Source organism: Gopherus evgoodei, chromosome 8, assembly GCF_007399415.2.
Source record: "Gopherus evgoodei ecotype Sinaloan lineage chromosome 8, rGopEvg1_v1.p, whole genome shotgun sequence".
Lineage (NCBI taxonomy): Eukaryota > Metazoa > Chordata > Testudines > Testudinidae > Gopherus > Gopherus evgoodei.
The window spans coordinates 111672754-111694217 of record NC_044329.1 but is presented as its reverse complement, the minus strand read 5'-3'; the positions used below and the strand labels follow the sequence as shown (position 1 = coordinate 111694217).

The 21464-nt window shown below is 66.7% G+C and overlaps 1 protein-coding gene across 6 annotated transcripts in view; it reads right to left on the bottom strand.

Annotated features, from left to right (window-relative positions):
• Positions 1-120: 120 nt before the first annotated feature.
• LOC115656145 (sodium- and chloride-dependent glycine transporter 1) overlaps positions 121-21464 on the bottom strand; it is a 52063-nt gene continuing 30719 nt past the window's right edge. For 4 of the 6 annotated variants that reach the window (XM_030572471.1, XM_030572473.1, XM_030572472.1 and 1 more), the window contains 12 exons: positions 19231-19387; positions 17414-17545; positions 15692-15947; positions 14553-14685; positions 10407-10541; positions 9577-9680; positions 6795-7032; positions 6290-6424; positions 3962-4061; positions 2651-2751; positions 2002-2172; positions 121-1465 (listed from right to left, as the gene is read on the bottom strand). In XM_030572471.1, coding sequence (XP_030428331.1) covers positions 1274-1465; positions 2002-2172; positions 2651-2751; positions 3962-4061; positions 6290-6424; positions 6795-7032; positions 9577-9680; positions 10407-10541; positions 14553-14685; positions 15692-15947; positions 17414-17545; positions 19231-19387 — 1854 coding nt within the window. In that variant the 3' untranslated portion in view covers positions 121-1273. Of the gene's footprint in view, positions 1466-2001; positions 2173-2650; positions 2752-3961; positions 4062-6289; positions 6425-6794; positions 7033-9576; positions 9681-10406; positions 10542-14552; positions 14686-15691; positions 15948-17413; positions 17546-19230; positions 19389-21464 lie in introns of those variants that run through there. The other 2 variants (XM_030572474.1, XM_030572475.1) reach the window with 2 other exon arrangements.

Genomic DNA, 21464 nt, shown 5'->3' with positions numbered 1-21464 from the left:
GTGTGCACATGTGCATGTGTGTCTGCATGTTTGCTGTGCATGTCTGGGCCGTGCATGTCTGTGCACAGGCCGTGTGTGTCTGGGGGGGGTGGGGCTGTGCAGTGCCCTAGGAGTGTGCTCTGTGTGTGCTGCAAGTGTGCTCTGTGCCATGTGTGTCTGCACGTGTGTTGTGCATGTCTGGGCCGTGCGTGTCTGTGTGTGGGTGGGGGGGGCTGTGCCCTAGGAGTGTGCTCTGTGTGTGCTGCGAGTGTGCTCTGTGCCATGTGTGTCTGCACGTGTGCTGTGCATGTCTGGGCCATGCATGTCTGTGCATGTGCCGTATGTGTATGGCTGTGCCCTAGCCATGTGCTCTGTGCCGTGTGTGTCTGTGCGTGGCCGTGCACGAGCCAGTGGGAGCAGTACATGTGGGCGCACATGCTGGCAAAGGGGCCCCCCCCCGATCCTCTCTGCCATTCCTCTCCAAGTGCTCCACCTTTGGCGCCAGCTGGGGGGAGAGGGGACTCTGGCGCGGAGATGGTGGCACACTACGGCTTGGGCCATGCCAGGGGCACAGGTAGGAGTCCTGCCGGGTGGGTTGGACCCTGCCTGCCCCAGACACAACCCTGGCCTTGGCACTGCCACCTGCCCCCAGGCTCTGCCTTTGCCCAGTCTCAGCCAGACACCATCTCCCTCCATGGTAGCAGCAGCCTCCACCCTGCTTCAGCCTAGCCAGGAGGGGAGGGCCTGGAAGACAGAGCAAAGAACTGGGCTAGCCTGACCCCCCTGCTGCCTCCCCCCACCCCCACCTCATTGACTCTGTGCTGCCCTCCCCTTCACTGCCCCTCCACAGCAGGGCCCAGCGCCCCCTGGCAGCTGGTCTCCTGGGCCCCCTCCTCCCAGAGCCCCATCTGTGCAGCCCCTGTGGCGCTTTGGGCCATGTGGCAGCTGCGAGCCTCCGGCCCCCAGCCCAGGACACTTGGGCCCCAGCTTCCCCATACCCGTCACGAGCTGGGCAGGGGCTGAGCTGCCCCCCCTAGGTCCACACGCCCTCCACGGTTCCTTTGGCCCTTGCCGAGCGGGCCCCCCGCGGGTGGGCTGGGGCAGGGCAGCCACTCCCCTCCTGCCGGCGGTGTGCTGGGCCCGGCTACGGGGCCCTACTGTAAACACGAGGGGTAACACACCGTGGGGAGGGGGGGGACGCACACATGAGGAGCCCCCGGCGGTGCCCGGTGCAGGGGGCACTGCAGTGCGTCACCGAGCAGGGCGGGGCAGGGGCGCAGGGGCTGGCGCCGGGTCACAGTCTGGAGTCTTGGCTGTGGGCGGAGCCGTTGCTGCCCTGCCCCGGGAGGGCGACGTCCTCACTCCGCGGCTTCTCGGGGTTCAGCAGCTGCACTTCCAGGTGGGGGGTGGGGGCATAGCGCCCAGCCCGGTGCTCAGCCAGTGCCGGGCCCCAGTCCTGGCTGGGCTTGGTGGCGTTTTTCAAACGCTAGAGAGAGGGAGAAGGGGCGTCAGCTCGGCCATGTGGGCACCAGCCCAGAGACAGGACGTGAGGGGCCTTGAGCGCCTGCCTCCACTTCAGACCCCTCCATGACCCCCAAGCCGGGGAGCAGCCAGACATTCAGCCAGGCCCGAGGGGCCAGCAGGGACCCCCAGCCATCTCCAGGGCAGGAGTCCAAGCCAGCCCACTAGACTTCACTGCCTCCTAGACAGGACCCAGGAGTCCTGGCTCCCTGCCCCCTCTGCTGTAACCTACCAGCCCCCACCCCAGAGCCGGGGAAGGTACTCAGCAGTCCTGGCTCCCAGCCCCCCTGCTCTAACCCATCAGACCCACTCCCCTCCCAGAGCCAAGGAGAGAACCCAGGAGTCCTGGAGGTGGGGGGCAGACTTTGCTGGCCAGGGCACTGGAGCCTGCCCCACAGTGGCAGCAGGGCCGGGATCGCAGCACAAGGGGACAGCCCATCTCAGCCACATGGGGACACTGGGGCACAGGGCAGGGGAGCAGCCCCCCCCACACACACACACCTGGAGCAGCGTGTCCCCTTCCACGCGGCAGAGCTTGTAGACAGCGTAGAGCGGGATGCAGAGCACGGAGGACAGTGCCATGAGGAACCCGATGCTGATGGCCCAGGGTGGGTAGACGTAGGTGTTGTAGGCGATGGGCCGGTACTGGATCACTGTGAACACCAGGATGAACTGGGGGGCACAGAAGGGCAGGTGCAGGCTCAGCTGGGGACCCCAGGCCTGCCCATGGCCCCTATACTAGGGTGGAGAGCAGAGCAGGTCCCTGTGTCCCACGGGCCCCGCACCTACCAGCCCCACATCCCTGTCAGCCCCCGTCACCCCTGCCCTATAACCTCCACCTCCACCAGCCGCCCATCCCCCCCGCCTGACATCTGTGACCCTATCACCTCTGCCCCCACCAGACACCCATCACTCCTCCCCCCAGCCTGGCATCTTCCACCCCCACCACCCAATAACCTCTACGCCCACCAGCCTCCACTCACCACCCCCTACACAGTACATCCCTCTTCCCTGCCTCTCTCCAGGCTGGGATCCCCCCCATGGGCTGGCAACCCCCCACCTTTCCACCACCCCTCCCAGGGCTGGCACAGACCTCCACCCACCTCCCTTGCACTGCCCCACTGCCCCATGGGAGGGGCGCAGCACTTACGAAGATGATGGTGGGCGAGAAGAACCTCCAGCAGATCTGGAAGAAGACGGGGGGTGGGAAGCCAAGCATCATCTCAATGTCCTTGAAGTAGTTCTGGTGTCCTGGTGGGAGCAGACAGGGACACTCACTAGGAAACAGCGCCCAGGGCAATGCCCCCCGAACACACACACTCCCCTGGGAAACCTGGATCTGGGTTGGAACACCATGCCCAGTGCTCAATGTGTGCCATGGCTTGGCAGGTCAGAGCCTGGCACCACTGGGCCTGGCGGGTCAGAGCCTGGCATCTCTGGACCTGGCAGGTCAGAGCTCTGGCACCGCTGGGCCTGGCAGTTCAGAGCCCGGCATCTCTGGACCTGGCGGTTCAGGGTCTGGCAGTTCAGAGCCCGGCACCTCTGGGCCTGGCAGGTCAGAGCCTGGCACCACTGGGCCTGGCAGGTCAGAGCCTGGCACCACTGGGCCTGACAGGTCAGAGTCCCAGCACCACTGGGCCTGGCAGGTCAGAGCCCGGCACCTCTGGACCTGGCAGGTCAGAGCTCTGGCACCGCTGGGCCTGGCAGTTCAGAGCCCGGCACCTCTGGACCTGGCAGATCAGGGCCCGGCACCTCTGGACCTGGCAGGTCACAGCCCGGGCACTGCTGGGCCTGGCGGTTCAGAGCCCTGGCACCGCTGGACCTGGCAGTTCAGGGTCTGGCACCTCTGGGCCTGGCAGTTCAGAGCCCGGCACCTCTGGGCCTGGCGGTTCAGGTCCTGGCACCACTCGTCCTGGCAGGTCACAGCCCCGGCACCGCTGGGCCTGGCAGGTCAGAGCCCTGGCACCGCTGCGCTTGCTACATCAGTTAGGAATGTAAAACAATTGGTTGAGCCCCAGCCCCTCTTTCATAATATATGAAGTGCTGCCTGCACCCCCTGCCCATCACCAGCACCCCCAGTTGGGGAGCTCCGCCCTTCACCCCATAGACCAACATAGAGAGGCCGGGACCAATAGAAACAGAACCCAGGACTTCTGGCTCCCTCCCCCCTGCTCTAACCCACTCTCTTAGCTTGGGATAGAACCCAGGAGTCCGGGCTCCCTCCCCCCGGTGCCAGGGCGGGGGATGGAACCCAGGAGTCCTGCTTCTGGCTAGCAGTGCACTGCGAGCTGCTCTTTGGGCACGTGGCCCAGCCAGTCAGAACGCAGTCTATTCCTGATGGCTCTGGTATCTGCATCAGCTGGGCCCCCATCGGCTGCTGACAGGCCAGGTACCCCCCTGTGATCGCAGGGCAGAGGCTACAGGCCACCACTGCTCTGGCACCAGCAGGTGGCGAACCTACCGTAGATGTACATGATGGAGACGCACATGATGCAGGAGATGATGACCAGGGAGAAGCTGGCGGCGTAATTGTCCATCAGCAGGAGCCAGTATATCCCAGCCTGGGGAGAGCAGGGTGGGACGTAAGGAGTGTGAAAGAATAGCTCACGGAAAGGTGGCCGGGCCAGAAGCTCCCAGATGGACCTGACCCAGGGCCGAACTTTAGAGACTGGTTAGGAAGAGCTGTAAATGAGAGAGCTTTGAAATGCAGCCACATTGTTAGAGATAGAAGGGGAGGTGTTTGCTCGGGTCTTACAAGTTTTGTCTATTACTATGGCGTTGATTTGAAGATCAAAAAAGGGAATATTAACATTTAGGAAGACACTTGAGGAAAATGGTATTATTGTCTATGTGTCTGAAGGTTGTGGTAACCTGCATCTGAACTGTTAATGGATAAATTACCCTGTGCTAATTGCCAGGATGTTTGGGAGAAGGAGAGTTAAGCCTATTGTTTTCTCATGCCAAAAGGCTGCAGGAAATGTATAAGAACCCTGGGACACAATCCTGCTTCATCTCAGATCTGCTTTGGGTTTCAAGAGGGGGAAACCTTAAGCCATAAGGATTGAGCTCCCCAGTCACTGACTGGAGTCACCCTGAATATGGACATTGGACTAGAACCTCTGGACTATTTCTGAAAGGACTTTTGGCAACTACAAGCTCATCTCTGCTGTGTCTGGACCTCAAGAATTGAATTCAAGTCTGTATATCGATCTTTTAACCCACACTCTCTCTCTTTTCTTTTTTAATACATTTTAGTTTAGTTAACAAGAATTGACTATAAGCCTGTATTTTGGGTAAGATCTAAGTTATCTTTTGACCTGGATCTAGGGTCTGATCCTTTGGTGATTGGAAGAATCTGTTTTTTTATATGATGAAATAAGATTTTCAGAATTATCATATGTTTGACAGGTGTGTCTGGATGGAGGCCGGAGGCTGGGCACTTTAAGGGAACTGTGTTGTTTGAACTTCTGAGTAACCAGTGAGGTAACACAGGAGCTGTTCTGTGCTGGTTGGTAAATCTAAGTATTGAAATAACCACCAGCATTTGGGGTTGGTCTGCCCCGTTCTGTTTGCAGTTCACCCTAATTGAGTGACAGCTGGCTCCCATGGGTTGCACCGTCACATGGGGTCAGAAAGACAGTCTGGGGACCGCCTTCCCCACTTGGCACCACTGCCTGGCACCACCTTCCCCACCTGACACCACCATCCCTGCCTAGAATGGGCATCACCACCTGGCACTACCATCCCCACTCAACACCATCCCTGGCGCCAGGCACTGCTATCACCGCCCAGCTTTGCCATCCCCACCTGGCAAGGTACCCAGCAGGGGGAATCACCATCTCTGCCAGGCATGTGTCTCGCCACCTGGCCTGGGCATCGGCACAGGCACGGCCCTCAGGGAAGGGAGGGGAGGAGATGCAGAGGGCGTACGACGGCGACCAGCTAGAGCCTGCCTGCACACACCGAACCTGGCAGGAGCTTGGCTGGTATCGCCAACACCCGGAGTTCCGCTCGCTGCTTTCCATCAGCCAGGCTCGGTCTGCCCCTTGCTTCGGTTCAGGCCTCGCCAGGCCCATGTCTCCAGCTCCCTCTCTACTACACTGCCGGGCAGGGTCCGTAACACTCTCATGCGGGGGGCCGTGGCAGGGAGCAGACAGACCGAGGGGGCAGGAAGGAAGGGGGCTGGGGGGACAGTGAGGATGGGTCAAAGGGGGCCCAGCAGGGTGAGGCCTCTTGCTCCACCCCAGGGCAGCCCCATGCCTGTACCCAGGTGGCAAGCGGGACGCTCCGCGGTGAGCCCCGTGCCCGGATGGCAAGCGGGATGCCCAGCGGGGAGCCCCGTGCCCGGGTGGTGAGCGGGACGCCCAGCGAGGACCCCTGTGCCCGTACCCGTGCGGCAAGCGAGACGCCCAGTGGCGAGCCCCATGCCCGTACCCGTGCGGCAAGCGAGACGCCCAGTGGCGAGCCCCATGCCCGTACCTGTGCGGCGAGCGGGACGCCCAGTGGCGAGCCCCGTGCCCGGGTGGTGAGCAGGACACCCAGCGAGGACCCCTGTGCCCGTACCCGTGCGGCAAGCGAGACGCCCAGTGGCGAGCCCCATGCCCATACCTGTGCGGCGAGCGGGATGCCCAGTGGCGAGCCCCATGCCTGTGCCTGGATGGGGAGCAGGATGCCCAGCGGCAAGCCCCGTGCCCGTACCCTTTGCGGTGAGCGGGACGCCCAGCGGCGAGCCCCGTGCCCATGCCTGGATGGTGAGCGGGATGCCCAGCAGAGAGCCCCATGCCTGTACCTGGGTGGTGAGTGGGATGCCCAGCAGGAAGCCCACCGCGGCCATGCCCAGCGTCACAAACGTCTTTCTGCGGATGATCCAGTCGTTCCCCACCTCATCCACAATGGCCGTCACCAGCGTCTCCAGCAGGCAGAACTAGGCAGGGAGCCAGGGTCAGCCAGTGCCTGGCCTGGGCATGGTGTCCCTGGCTTCTCAGGCTGCCCCCAGCCCTTCTGGCTGCCCCCAATTCCCCCAGATCCTCAGGCTGCCCCTAGCCCCACTCAGCTTTCAGGTTGCACCCAGCCCCCTTGGCTGCCCCTCCCAGCTTCCCCCCCGACTGTCCTCAACCCCCTCTGCCCTCTCTGTCCTCCTGGGGCCTTCCCACTCCCCCTTCTGCCCTTCCCACCCCCCTGCAGCCCCTCCCCTCATCCCCCTGCCCTTCCCACCTCCCTGCAGCCCCCACTCTCCTCTCTGCCCTCCCCACCCCCTTGCGGCCCCTACTTTCCCCACCCCCAGGCCCTGGTACCTGCGTGCCCAGCCCCAGCAGGATGAGCATGAAGAAGAAGAGGACGGACCAGAGGGGCGAGATGGGCAGCAGTGTCAGGGCCTCAGGGTAGGCCACGAAGGCCAGGCCGGGCCCGTGGTCGGCCACCTGCGAGACGTCCACACCCAGGTGCTGCGCCATGAAGCCCAGGATGGAGAAGATGACGAAGCCGGCGTAGACACTGGTGGCGCAGTTGGTGATGCTGATGATGATGCTGTCCCTGCAGGGCAGGCAGGTCAGAGAGCAGCGGTGGGTGGGGGGGTGCGGTGTGGCCTGGTGGGGACACAGCCAGGCAGAAGGAAGCAGGGGGTGCAGTGAGACCAGGGGGGTGGGAGTCGGAGGCCTGGCTCAGTGGAGGGCTGGGAGTCGGCAAGTGTGGCCCAGGCAGATGGCAGGGGGCAGTGGGTGTCTGGGGGTGTGGCCCAGAAGGGGGTAGGAGTTGGGGGTGTGGCCCAGCAGGGGGTGGGAGTCGGGGGGCATGGCCTGGCACGGGGCAAGGGGTGTCTGGGAGTGTGACCCAGCAGGGGGTGGTAGTCGGGGGGCATGGCCTGGCACAGGGCAGGGGGTGTCTGGGGGTGTGGCCCAGCAGGGGGTGGGAGTCGGGGGGCATGGCCTGGCACGGGGCAAGGGGTGTCTGGGAGTGTGGCCCGGCAGGGGGTGGGAGTCGGGGGCATGGCCCAGCAGGGGGTAGTGGGAGTTGGGGGGCGTGGCCCGGCAGGGGGTGGGAGTCAGGGGGCGTGGCCCGGCAGGGGGTGGGAGTTGGGGGGCATGGCCAGGCAGGGGGTGGGTGTCGGGAGGTGTGGCTCGGCAGGGGTGGGAGTCGGGGGCGTGGCCCAGCAGAGGGCAGTGGGAGTTGGGGGGTGTGGCCCAGCAGGGGGTGGATGTTGGGGGGCATGGCCCGGCAGGGGTGGGAGTCGGGGGCGTGGCCCAGCAGAGGGCAGTGGGAGTTGGGGGGTGTGGTCCAGCAGGGGGTGGATGTCGAGGGGTGTGGCCCAGCAAGGGGCCATGGGAGTCGGGAGGCGTGCCCCAGCAGGAGGCAATGGGAGTTGGGGGGCGTGGCCCAGCAGGGGGTGGGAGTTCGGGGGGCGTGTCCCGGTAGGGAGTGGGAGTCAGGGGCGTGGCCCAGCAGGGGGCAATGGGAGTTGGGGGGCGTGGCCCGGCAGGGAGTAGTCGTTGGGGGCGTGGCCCAGCAGGGGGCAATGGGAGTTGGGGGGCGTGGCCCGGCAGGGGGTGGGAGTTGGGGGGCGTGGCCCAGCAGAGGGCAGTGGGAGTCGGGAGGCGTGGCCCAGCAGGCGGCAATGGGAGTTGGGGGCGTGGCCCGGCAGAGGGCAGTGGGAGTCGGGAGGCGTGGCCCAGCAGGGGGCAATGGGAGTTGGGGGGCGTGGCCCGGCAGGCCGTAGTCGTTGGGGGCGTGGCCCGGCAGAGGGCAGTGGGAGTCGGGAGACGTGGCCCAGCAGGCGGCAATGGGAGTTGGGGGCGTGGCCCAGCAGGGGGTGGGAGTTGGGGGGCGTGGCCCAGCAGAGGGCAGTGGGAGTCGGCAGGCGTGGCCCAGCAGGGGGCAATGGGAGTTGGGGGGCGTGGCCCGGCAGGCAGTAGTCGTTGGGGGCGTGGCCCAGCAGAGGGCAGTGGGAGTCGGGAGGCGAGGCCCGGCAGGCGGCAATGGGAGTTGGGGGCGTGGCCCGGCAGGCAGTAGTCGTTGGGGGCGTGGCCCAGCAGGGGGCCGTGGGAGTCGGGAGGCGTGGCCCAGCAGGGGGCAATGGGAGTTGGGGGCGTGGCCCGGCAGGCAGTACTCGTTGGGGGCGTGGCCCAGCAGGGGGCCGTGGGAGTCGGGAGGCGTGGCCCAGCAGGCGGCAATGAGTTGGGGGCGTGGCCCGGCAGGGGATGGGAGTTGGGGTGCGTGGCCCAGCAGAGGGCAGTGGGAGTCGGGAGGCGTGGCCCAGCAGGCGGCAATGGGAGTTGGGGGCGTGGCCCGGCAGGCAGTAGTCGTTGGGGGCGTGGCCCAGCAGGGGGCCGTGGGAGTCGGGAGGCGTGCCCCAGCAGGCGGCAATGGGAGTTGGGGGCGTGGCCCGGCAGGCAGTAGTCGTTGGGGGCGTGGCCCAGCAGGGGGCCGTGGGAGTCGGGAGGCGTGGCCCAGCAGGGGGCAATGGGAGTTGGGGGCGTGGCCCGGCAGGCAGTAGTCGTTGGGGGCGTGGCCCAGCAGGGGGCCGTGGGAGTCGGGAGGCGTGGCCCAGCAGGGGGCAATGGGAGTTGGGGGGCGTGGCCCGGCAGGGGTTGGGAGTTGGGGGGCGTGGCCCAGCACAGGGCAGTGGGAGTCGGGAGGCGTGCCCCAGCAGGCGGCAATGGGAGTTGGGGGGCGTGGCCCAGCAGGGGGCAATGGGAGTTGGGGGGCGTGGCCCGGCAGAGGGCAGTGGGAGTCGGGAGGCGTGCCCCAGCAGGCGGCAATGGGAGTTGGGGGGCGTGGCCCGGCAGGGGGTGGGAGTTGGGGGCGTGGCCCAGCAGAAGGCAGTGGGAGTCGGGAGGCGTGGCCCAGCAGGGGGCAATGGGAGTTGGGGGGCGTGGCCCGGCAGGGGGTGGGAGTTGGGGGGCGTGGCCCAGCAGAGGGCAGTGGGAGTCGGGAGGCGTGGCCCAGCAGGGGGCAATGGGAGTTGGGGGGCGTGGCCCGGCAGGGGGTGGGAGTTGGGGGGCGTGGCCCAGCAGGGGGCAATGGGATTTGGGGGCGTGGCCCGGCAGGGGGTGGGAGTTGGGGGGCGTGGCCCAGGCTCACCTGTAGCAGTTGTTGTGGAACTTGTTGTAGGATGCCATGGTGATGAGCCCCCCCCAGGCGCAGCCCAGCGAGTAGAAGATCTGAGAGGCAGCATCTCCCCAGACCTGGCAGACACAGAGATGTTACCACGGGCAGAGAGGGCAGCAGCGTCTCACCCCCACAATGCCATGGGGCAGGAGCCCAGCCCAGTGTCACCCTCACATCACAGAGCCAGCGTTGGTAGCCGGAGACGGCCCAGGGTTGGGATGGGGGGGCTGTGGGTCGGGACTGAGGGCCGCTGGCAGAGCTATGGGCTGGGGTAGCCCAGGGCTGGGATGGCAGGGGGCTGCAGGTTGGGAGTGAAGGGCACTGGCAGAGCTGAGGGGAGCCCAGGGCTGGGATGCGGGGGCTGTGGGTCGGGACTGAGGGAGGCTGGCAGAGCTGAGGGGAGCCCAGGGCTGGGATGGGGGGGGCTGCGAGTCGGGACTGAGGGGCACTGGCAGAGCTGTGGGCTGGGGTAGCCCAGGGCTAGGCTAGTAGGGGACATGGGTCTGGCCTGGGGTCAAGCCCATGTGGGACCCAATGCTGACGCCTCAAGACTCCTGTGTGTCCAAGAGTCTCTCCCTTCCCCCCACCCCGTCAGCCTATGGGCCAGGGCAGGGGCCTGGTGACCATACAGGGCCGTACTGGGGGCCAGGGGCCGGGGCGAGGCATTCCTGGGGTGTTCCCAGCCTGGCCTGAGCACGGGAAGGATCCTGTGCCCCAGGGAGGGGCAGGACCCCCTGCCTAGTGGGGACGGACACTGCCCTGGGGGCTGGAAGGGCAGAGCACCGCCCCAGGCTCAGACCCACCTTGGCATCCAGGATCTTGTCCCACTGGGGCGTCAGATAGTACATGATCCCAGTGACGGCGCCCTCCAGGGTGATGCCGCGCACGAAGAGGATAGTGAGCACCACGTAGGGGAAGGTGGCAGTGAAGTACACCACCTGGATGGACAGACAGACGCCACGCCTCAGCCACGGCCCCTGCCCCCGCCCCCATCCAGCCCAGCCAGGAACGCGGCTCAGTGAGCCCAGGGCTGGGCGTGGGGGGGGAGCCACATGTGACGAAGGTGGGAGTTCTCAGTAATACCGGGAGGAAGGATCTGTTTGGCTCTGTGCCAGCCCTCTTGGCAGAGCTACCCGTGGGGCGCTCAAGACAGCTGCCAGGGCTGGAGTCAGCCGCGGGCCTGGCACACAAAGGGAGCCCCACACAGCCGGCCAGGGGCTCGCAGCCTGGTGAACACAGACGGGGGCGGAGCTCACGGAGACATGGGGCTCTGACCTGGCACTGAGCAGGGACCCGGCGGCAGGCACCTCTCCTACTAACCCAGCGCTCTCGGTGCCAGGTTGGGTGAATGCCGAACCCAGCCCCTGGACAGGTTGCTGGGGTCACAGAGCTGTCCAGAGGGTTAGTCTCCTCCAGGCGCCTGCATCGGCAGAGCTGCACCGTGGAGCAGGGGGGCTGGAGCCCGGGGGTGGTGGGGCCGCGGGGCTTGCCCTGGAGAAAGGGGGCAGGGTACCTTGGGGGGCTAGTGCCCTGGAGCAGGGCTTCAATTGCCATTGAGTATTTCCTGTAGCCCCCACCCCCCAACATGCTATAAAAACTCCAGGGCCCAGCGGGTGGGGCTCGAGGCTCTGGGCCCAGCCACTGGGCTGGGGTGTGTGGGGGAGCTTGGGGCTCTGGGCTTTAGCCACGGGGAGGGGGTTCTTGGGGCTTGAGCCCGGGGGGGGGCGGGAGGAGGGGGTAAACGAGCGCTGGGGCTAGTGGTTTCTGCTCCACACCAGCTCCGGCTGGACTGAAGCCCTGTCCAAGGGACAGTGTAAAAGCTGGGCTGTAACACAGAGCCTGTGGATCCCTGACCAGGCACAAGGGAAGAGGAGCCAAGCATGGGGAGGGGAGGGGCCAAGCACAGAGAGGGAAGGAGCTATGGGGAGGGGAGGGGCCAGGCACAGGGAGGGGAGGAGCTATGGAGAGGGGCGGGGCCAGGCACAGGGAGGGGAGGAGGACCTGAGGGGAGGGGCCAGGCACAGGGAGGGGAGGAGCTATGGAGAGGGGCGGGGCCAGGCACAGGGAGGGGAGGAGGACCTGAGGGGCGGGGCCAGGCACAGGGAGGGGAGGAGCTATGGAGAGGGGCGGGGCCAGGCACAGGGAGGGGAGGAGGACCTGAGGGGAGGGGCTAGGCACAGGGAGGGGAGGAGCTATGGAGAGGGGCGGGGCCAGGCACAGGGAGGGGAGGAGGACCTGAGGGGCGGGGCCAGGCACAGGGAGGGGAGGAGCTATGGAGAGGGGCGGGGCCAGTCACTGGGAGGGGAGGAGGACCTGAGGGGAGGGGCCAGGCACAGGGAGGGGAGGAGCTATGGAGTGGGGCGGGGCCAGGCACAGGGAGGGGAGGAGCTATGGAGAGGGGTGCGGCCAAGCACAGAGAGGGAAGGAGCTATGGGGAGGGGAGGGGAGGCGCCAGGCACAGGGAGGGGAGGAGGCGCTATGGAGAGGGGAGGGGCCAGGCACTGGGAGGGGAGGGATGACAGAGAGGGGAGGGGCCAGACAGGAAGGGGAGCAGCTAGAGAGGGGAGGGGCCAGGCAGAGGGAGGGGAGGAGAACCTAAGGAGAGGGGAGGGGCCAGGCACAGAGAGGGGAGGGGCTACAGACAGGGAAGAGTCCAGGCACTGGGAGGAGAGGAGGACCTATGGAGAGGGGAGGGGCCAGGCACAGGGAGGGGAGGAGGACCTACGGAGAGGGGAGGGGTCAGGCACAGGGAGGGGAGGAGCTACAGAGAGGGGCGGGGCCAGGCACAGGGAGGGGAGGAGCTATGGAGAGGGGCGGGGCCAGGCACAGGGAGGGGAGGAGGACCTGAGGGGAGGGGCCAGGCACAGGGAGGGGAGGAGCTATGGAGAGGGGTGGGGCCAGGCACAGGGAGGGGAGGAGGACCTGAGGGGCGGGGCCAGGCACAGGGTGGGGAGGAGCTATGGAGAGGGGCGGGGCCAGTCACTGGGAGGGGAGGAGGACCTGAGGGGAGGGGCCAGGCACAGGGAGGGGAGGAGCTATGGAGAGGGGCGCGGCCAGGCACAGGGAGGGGAGGAGCTACAGAGAGGGGCGGGGCCAGGCACAGGGAGGGGAGGAGCTATGGAGAGGGGCGGGGCCAGGCACAGGGAGGGGAGGAGGACCTGAGGGGAGGGGCTAGGCACAGGGAGGAGAGGAGCTATGGAGAGGGGCGCGGCCAGGCACAGGGAGGGGAGGAGCTATGGAGAGGGGCGGGGCCAGGCACAGGGAGGGGAGGAGGACCTGAGGGGAGGGGCTAGGCACAGGGAGGGGAGGAGCTATGGAGAGGGGCGGGCCAGTCACTGGGAGGGGAGGAGGACCTGAGGGGCGGGGCCAGTCACTGGGAGGGGAGGAGGACCTGAGGGGAGGGGCCAGGCACAGGGAGGGGAGGAGCTATGGAGAGGGGCGCGGCCAGGCACAGGGAGGGGAGGAGCTATGGAGAGGGGCGCGGCCAGGCACATGGAGGGGAGGAGCTATGGAGCGGGGCGGGGCCAGGGACAGGGAGGGGAGGAGCTATGGAGAGGGGCGTGGCCAGACACAGGGAGGGGAGGAGCTATGGAGCAGGGCGGGGCCAGGCACAGGGAGGGGAGGAGCTATGGAGAGGGGTGCGGCCAGGCACAGGGAGGGGAGGAGCTATGGAGCGGGGCGGGACCAGGCACAGGGAGGGGAGGAGCTATGGAGAGGGGCGCGGCCAGGCACAGGGAGGGGAGGAGCTATGGAGAGGGGTGCGGCCAGGCACATGGAGGGGAGGAGCTATGGAGAGGGGCGGGGCCAGTCACTGGGAGGGGAGGAGGACCTGAGGGGCGGGGCCAGTCACTGGGAGGGAGGAGGACCTGAGGGGAGGGGCCAGGCACAGGGAGGGGAGGAGCTATGGAGAGGGGCGCGGCCAGGCACAGGGAGGGGAGGAGCTATGGGGCGGGGCCAGGGACAGGGAGGGGAGGAGCTATGGAGCAGGGCGCGGCCAGGCATAGGGAGGGGAGGAGCTATGGAGAGGGGTGCGGCCAGGCACAGGGAGGGGAGGAGCTATGGAGCGGGGCGGGGCCAGGGACAGGGAGGGGAGGAGCTATGGAGAGGGGCGGGGCCAGTCACTGGGAGGGGAGGAGGACCTGAGGGGCGGGGCCAGTCAGTGGGAGGGGAGGAGGACCTGAGGGGAGGGGCCAGGCACAGGGAGGGGAGGAGCTATGGAGAGGGGCGCGGCCAGGCACAGGTAGGGGAGGAGCTATGGAGAGGGGTGCGGCCAGGCACAGGGAGGGGAGGAGCTATGGAGAGGGGCGCAGCCAGTCACTGGGAGGGGAGGAGGACCTGAGGGGAGGGGCCAGGCACAGGGAGGGGAGGAGCTATGGAGAGGGGTGCGGCCAGGCACAGGGAGGGGAGGAGCTATGGAGAGGGGCGCAGCCAGGCACAGGTAGGGGAGGAGCTATGGAGAGGGGTGCGGCCAGGCACAGGGAGGGGAGGAGCTATGGAGCGGGGCGGGGCCAGGCACATGGAGGGGAGGAGCTATGGAGAGGGGCGAGGTCAGGCACAGGGAGGGGAGGAGCTATGGAGAGGGGCGGGGCCAGGCACAGGGAGGGGAGGAGCTATGGAGAGGGGTGCGGCCAGGCACAGGGAGGGGAGGAGCTATGGAGAGGGGTGCGGCCAGGCACAGGGAGGGGAGGAGCTATGGAGTGGGGCGGGGCCAGGCACATGGAGGGGAGGAGCTATGGAGAGGGGCGAGGTCAGGCACAGGGAGGGGAGGAGCTATGGAGCGGGGCGGGGCCAGGCACAGGGAGGGGAGGAGCTATGGAGCGGGGCGGGGCCAGGCACAGGGAGGGGAGGAGCTATGGAGCGGGGCGGGGCCAGGCACAGGGAGGGGAGGAGCTATGGAGCGGGGCGGGGCCAGGCACAGGGAGGGGAGGAGGAGGACAGACTCTACTTGCTTTTCCTGATGACTTGACGCCCTTGAAGAGGCAGAGGAAGACGACGACCCAGGAGATGCCCAGGCAGCCCAGCAGGGGGAGCCGCACCTCGCCCAGGTTCCCGATGTCGTCCGAGAGCTTCAGCACGTACCGCCTGCCCCATGGGGACAGCGAGAGTGAGACGCCAGCTGCACCCGTCTGCCAGCCCCGCCTCTGCCCCAGAAACTCTAGGGCCCCGCCTCTCTGTCCCAAAGCCCCACCCCTCTGCTCGAGCCCCGCTTGTCTGCTCTGAGCCCCGCCTCTCTGCCTGGAGCTCCATTCCTCTGCTCCAGTGCCCCACCCCTCTGTCCCAAAGCCCCACCCGCCTGCTCCAACCCCCGCCTCTCTGCCTGGAGTCCCACCCCACTGCTCCGAGCCCCGCCTTTCTGCCCTGGAGCCTCCCCCCTCTGCTCCAGAGCCCCGCCCCTCTGCCCCAGTGCCTCACCCCTCTGCCCCAGTGCCCCACCCCTCTGTCCCAAAGCCCCACCCCCCTGCTCCAACCCCCGCCTCTCTGCCTGGAGTCCCACCCCACTGCTCCGAGGCCCTCCTTTCTGCCCTGGAGCCTCCCCCCTCTGCTCCAGAGCCCCGCCCCTCTGCCCCAGTGCCCCGCCCCTCTGTCCCAAAGCCCCACCCCTCTGCTCCAACCCCCGTCTCTCTGCCTGGAGTCCCACCCCACTGCTCTGAGCCCCGCCTTTCTGCCCTGGAGCCTCACCCCTCTGCTCCAGAGCCCTGCCCCTCTGCCCCAGTGCCCCACCCCTCTGCGCCAACCCCCACCTCTCTGCCTGGAGTCCCACCCCACTGCTCTGAGCCCCGCCTTTCTGCCCTGGAGCCTCACCCCCCTGCTCCAGAGCCCCGCCCCTCTGCCCCAGTGCCTCACCCCTCTGCCCCAGTACCCCACCCCTCTGTCCCAAAGCCCCATCCCTCTATCCCAAAACCTCATCCTTCTGCCCCAGAGCCCCACCCTGGACCTCTGCTCTGGCCACAGCAGCCCTGCCCCTCCCCCAGAGCCCTCACCCCTCTTTGCCCTGAGGAGTGCAATCCCCTCTCCCCTAAGCAGTCAGGACAGCCTGCTCCCCGGGGCCTGGGGTTCATGTCTGCCTCAGGGCCCGTGTGGCTGGCACCTCCAGTACTCCTCGCTGGGACTGGTGCGCTTGAGTGTGTGGTTGAGGAGCTGGGTGAGGTTGAGGAGTGGCGCGGTGGAGCCGTTGGTGGCGTCCAGCACCCCAGTGCAGTCGGGCGTGTTCCAGGGGTTGGTGCAGTAGGTCCAGGGCAGCACTCGCGTCATGGAGGAGAAGAAGTAGTAGAAGGCGAGGCAGATCACCACATTGTAGTAGATGCCAATGTACGTGGAGACCACCATCATCCCGTAGCCCACGCCTGGGGGGACAGGCAGCACATGAGGGGAGGGGCAGGCCTGGGGTGGGGATGAGCGCAACAGAAGTGAGGGCTGGGTGAGTGTGCAAAACGAGTGGGGTTGTGCCAGAGCACGTGTGTATGTATAAGTAAGTGTGCAACAAGTGTGTTCACATACAAGTGTGTGTGTGCATACAGGACCAATTGCACAAATGTGTGTGCATGTGCATGTACAAGAGTGTGTCTAAGAGCACATGTGAACATACAGGTGAGTATGCAATGAGGCTGTTCAGAGATGAGCCTGTTTGTGTACAGCAGGGAGTGTGTGAGTGTGTGCATATGGATGGACAAGCTGGGTGTGTTTACAGGGACAAGTATGTAAGGAAGTGTACATGAGCGTGCAATAAGAATGTATGCACGGGTGAGTGTGCAGGTTGAGTGTACAGGAGCAAGTGTGCCAAAATGTGTGCAGCCTGTGGGTGTGTTGGTGCATGAGAGGGAATGTGTGCACACGGTGATGGTCTAGGAAAGCATAGAGGAGCGTGAATGGGTTTGTGCAAACCTGGGCGTGTGCTCCCTAGAGTCTCTTTGGGCAGATGCATGAGCGTGAGCAGGGCTGGGTGTGAGTGTGCACTGGGTCAGGTGTGAGCATGCACAGGGCTGGGCATGAGTGTGTGCTGGTGTGGGCGTGAGCATGCACAGGGCAGGTGTGAACGTGTGCTGGGGCAGGCATGAGTGTGTGCGGGGCTGGGCAAGAGCATGTGCTGGGGCTGGGAAAGTGAACAAGGTGGGTGTCAGTGGTCCTAAGCATGCACAGGTTGTTTGTGAGTATGTGCAGGGCCTAGTGTGAGTGTGCACCGTGGGGGCGTGAGAGTGTGCCATGGGGGTGTGAGCGTATGCTGGGCGGGCGTGAGTGTGCACTGTGGGGGCATGAGCATGCACTGGGCCAGGCGTGAGTGTGCACCGTGGGGGCGTGAGCATGTGCTGGGCCAGGCGTGAGTGTGCACCGTGGGGGCATGAGCTTGCACTGGGCCAGGCATGAGTGTGCACCGTGGGGGTGTGAGCGTGCGTCAGGCAGGTGTAGGCGTGCACCGTGGGGGCATGAGCGTGCATCGAGCAGGCATGAGCATGCACTGTGGGGTGTGAGCATGTGCTGGGCCAGGTGTGAGCATGCACCATAGGGGCATGTGTGTGCCGGGCAGGCATGAGCATGTGCCATGGGGTGTGAGCATGCACCAGGCGGGTGTGAGTGTGCTCTGTGGGGGTGTGAGCGTGTGCTGGGCGGGTGTGAGCGTGTGCTGTGGGGCGTGAGCATGCACCAGGTGGGCGTGAGCGTGCTATGTGGGGGCGTGAGTATGCGCCGGGCCAGGTGTGAGTGTGCACTGGGCGGGTGTGAGTATGTGCCGTGGGGGCGTGAGTGTACACTGGGCAGGCATGAGCGTGCGCCGTGGGGCGTGAGCATGTGCCGTGGGGCATGAGTGCCCTCTCACCTTTGAACATGGGGCTGATCCTCCAGACGCCGAGGCAGCCCTGGCTGGCGAACTGCCCGAAGGAGAGCTCCATGAAGAAGAGGGGGATGCCGCAGAAGACCAGCATGATGAAGTAGGGGAACATGAAGGCTCCTGGGGGCAAGGCACAGAGGGTGAGGGCAGGGCTGGGACCCACTGCCACCCCCTGGCCCAGAGAGCCAGCCCTGCCCTGTAGTGCCAACCCCCTGGTGCCTTCCGCCCGCTCCCCGCAGCCCAGCGCCTCTTGCTGGCCCCTGCCCACAGCCCAGCGCCTCCTGCTGGCCCCTGCCCTGCAGTGCCAGCCCCCCTGCTGCCCTCTGCCTGCTCTCCACAGCCCAGCGCCCCCTGCTGCCTCCCGCCCACTGCCCAGCGCCCCCTGCTGACCCCTGCCCTGCAGTGCCAGCCCCCCTGCTGCTCCCCCGCTCCCCACAGCCCAGCGCCCCCTTCTGCACCCGCCCACAGCCCAGCACCCCCCTTCTGCCCCTGCCCGCTCTCCACAGCCCAGCACCCGCTGCTGCCCCCGCCTGCTCCCCTCAGCCCAGTGCCCCCCTGCTGGCCCCACCTGCTCCCTGCAGGCCAGTGCCTCCTGCTGACCCTGCCCACAACCCAGTGCTCCCCTGCTGGCCCTGCCCGCTCCCCACAGCCCAGCGCCCCCTGCTGACCCTGCCCACTCCCCACAGCCCAGCGCCCCTGCTGACCCTGCCCGCTCCCCACAGCCCAGCGCCCCCTGCTGGCCCCACCTGCTCCCTGCAGCCCAGTGCCTCCTGCTGACCCTGCCCACTCCCCACAGCCCAGCGCCCCCCTGCTGGCCCCACCTGCTCCCTGTAGCTCAGAGCCCCCTGCTGGCCCCACTCGCTCCCCGCAGCCCAGCGCCCCCTGCTGGCTCCGCCTGCTCCACACAGCCCAGCACCCCCTGCTGGCCCTGTCCGTGCCCTGTAGCCCAGCGCCCCCTGCTGGCCCCACTTGCTCCCTTCAGTCCAGTGCCCCCTGCTGGCCCCACTCACTTCCCGCAGCCCAGCGCCCCCTGCTGGCCCCACCTGCTCCCTGTAGCCCAGCGCCCCCTGCTGGCCCCACTCGCTCCCCGCAGCCCAGTGCCCCCTGCTGGCCCCACCTGCTCCCTGTAGCCCAGCGCCCCCTGCTGGCCCCACTCGCTCCCCGCAGCCCAGCGCCCCCTGCTGGCTCCGCCTGCTCCACACAGCCCAGCACCCCCTGCTGGCCCTGTCCGCGCCCTGTAGCCCAGTGCCCCCTGCTGGCCCCACTTGCTCCCTGCAGTCCAGTGCCCCCTGCTGGCCCCACTCGCTTACCGCAGCCCAGTGCCTCCTGCTGACCCTGCCCACAACCCAGTGCTCCCCTGCTGGCTCTGCCCGCTCCCCACAGCCCAGCGCCCCCTGCTGACCCTGCCCACTCCCCACAGCCCAGCACCCCTGCTGGCTCCGCCTGCTCCACGCAGCCCAGCGCCCCCTGCTGGCCCCACTCACTCCCCGCAGCCCAGCGCCCCCTGCTGGCTCCGCCTGCTCCATGCAGCCCAGCACCCCCTGCTGGCCCTGTCCGCTCCCCGTAGCCCAGCGCCCCCTGCTGGCCCCACTCGCTCCCCGCAGCCCAGTGCCCCCTGCTGGCCCCACCCGCTCCCTGCAGCCCAGTGCCCCCTGTTGACCCTGCCCGAAGCCTAGTGCCTCCTGCTGGCCCTGTCTGCTCACCGCAGCCCAGCACCCCCTGCTGTCCCCCTCCCACTCCTCGCAGCCCAGCGCCCCCTGCTGGCCCCGCCTGCTCCAGCTGCCAGGCCGCAGTGGGGCACACACCTCCCCCATTGCGGTAGCAGAGGTACGGGAAGCGCCACACGTTGCCCAGCCCCACAGCGTAGCCCACACTCGTCAGCACAAACTCAATCTGGTTGGTCCAGTTGCCCCGTTTCACATTTTCATCTCGCTTGGTCACCTCCCCAGGGACAGCACCATTCTGCAGAGAGAGGGGGCAAGTGCCATTAGCAAAGGGGTGCCCCCACCCCCCGGGCCCTGCCCAGCTGGAAACAGCCCCCCCGTGGGAGAAATTAGGGAGGGGAGATACTGTGTTATGCAGCCAGCTCCTCCACTCATCCCGGCTCCCATGGCTGCTCCAATCCTCCTCCCCAGATGCTGGGGGCTCCCCGCCTTGCAGGGAGGAGGAGGGGAAGGGCACCCTGGCCCTGCAGGGAGGAGGTGGGAGAGGGGAGGGGGTCCCCAGCCCTGCAGGGAGGAGGTGGGGGAGGGGAAGGGAACCTCGGCCCTGCAGGGAAGGGTGGGGGAGGTGGCAGTGGCCCCCCAGCTGTGTCCCCCCCCCCCCCGCCCGGCTGCAGGGAAGCGGGAGGCTGCGGCTCATACAAAGCAGGGCTGAGCAGAGGCAGCACAAAGCCGCTTCTGTTCCCACTGCCCCCCCGCCTGGCCTGCGGGGCCCGCTGGGTAGCTGGAGCCTCCGGCACTGTGAGCCTGGAGCCGCAGGGGGAGGGGATTGACCCCCCCCGACCCCCACCACATCCCCTGGGGGCCAAAGTGACACCTCAAGAGGGGAGGGCACCCAGGGGATGGGGAAGCTGGCCCTGGGGGCTGGGGGGGGGCAGGACTCCTGGGTTCCCACCCCAACTTGGGGAGCGGGATCTAGGGCAGAGGCTGATGTGTCTGGCACCCCCCAAGTTACACCTCACTTAAAAACCCCTTGATCCAAACTCAGAACTAAACTAGAGATGTGCCCGGGCCGCTGGTACTGGGCGATTCCGCCAAATCAGGAGAAATCAGTCGGTTGGAATATTACACTGGCCTTGTGTGTCCATGTGCAGCATACACAGCTGTGTACACAACTCCCGACTGTGCTAGTGCTTCTCCTGCCGCTCAGGCACATCCCTTTCCTCTGGAGGAGCTCAGGCCCCCTGGGGTACACGCACCCCTGGCCAAGACCCACTCTCCCCCCCCTTCTCCGGCCCGGTCGGCAGGGCAGTGGGTCTCAGCAGTCATTCGCTTATCTCATTGCAGGGTCAGATGTAGCAGGGCTGATGGCTGGGACACTCTGTGTCCAGGGCTGATTTTGGGAGCAAGGCACTTGTAAGGGAGGTGAAAGTTGGGGTCTGCAAGACAAGCCAGCTCCCTGCCGGGGGAAGGTTGAGACCGGCTGCCATACAGCACGTGTTAGCCTGTGGAACTGGCTGCTACAGGGAGTCATCGAGGTCACAGACTTGGCTCAAAAAGGGATGAGGTGTGTGTCAGGGTGACACAGGGCCCAGAGTCATCACAGTTCACAGGAAGGGGCAGATGCCCCTCTCCACGGCAGGGTCCGGAAGCCGACCCCTGGCCGGGAGGGTCAGGATGGGCCCTGGGTGGGGGATCATCCCCCATCTGCTGCTGCGGGGTTCCTGCTCCCCTATCCACACGTGGTGCTGGGCATTGCCGGCGCTGGGAGAAGGGGCTGGATGGGCCATGGGCGAGCGTGCCCAGTGAGCCCTGCGTGCTGATGCTCAGAGCCCACGGGGACAGGGCTGCGGGTGCCCTGCCAAGGCAGGGGTCTGGCACCCGGCCCACACCCCAGCTCCCTGCTGGGAGAGTGGCGGAGACAGGAGGTGAAGTATCAGAGGGGGAGCTGTGTTAGGCTGGATCTGTAAAAAGCGACAGAGAGTCCTGGGGCACCTTACAGACTAACAGACGTATTGGAGCATGAGCTTTCGGGGGTGAATACCCACTTCCTCAAACACGTCATTCACCCCGAAAGCTCATGCTCCAATACGTCTGTTAGTCTACAAGGTGCCCCAGGACTCTCTGTCGCTTTTTGTGGAGTCAGGAGGGGCACCTGGGTGCTAGGTCACCCCAGGCACCTCCAGAGGGGAGACCAGACCAGCTCCTGGTGGGTGAAAAAATCCTTGGGAAGCGCTAGGCCAGCCCCGTAAGCCCCACCCCCCTGACGAGAGGAGTCCCTGGCACCTCCTGCCCAGTGAACGCACAGCGGAGATTACTGGAGCTCTCGCTTGTGCCCGTCCAGCTTTGCACCCCCAAGTGCTCAGTGCCAGGGCGGG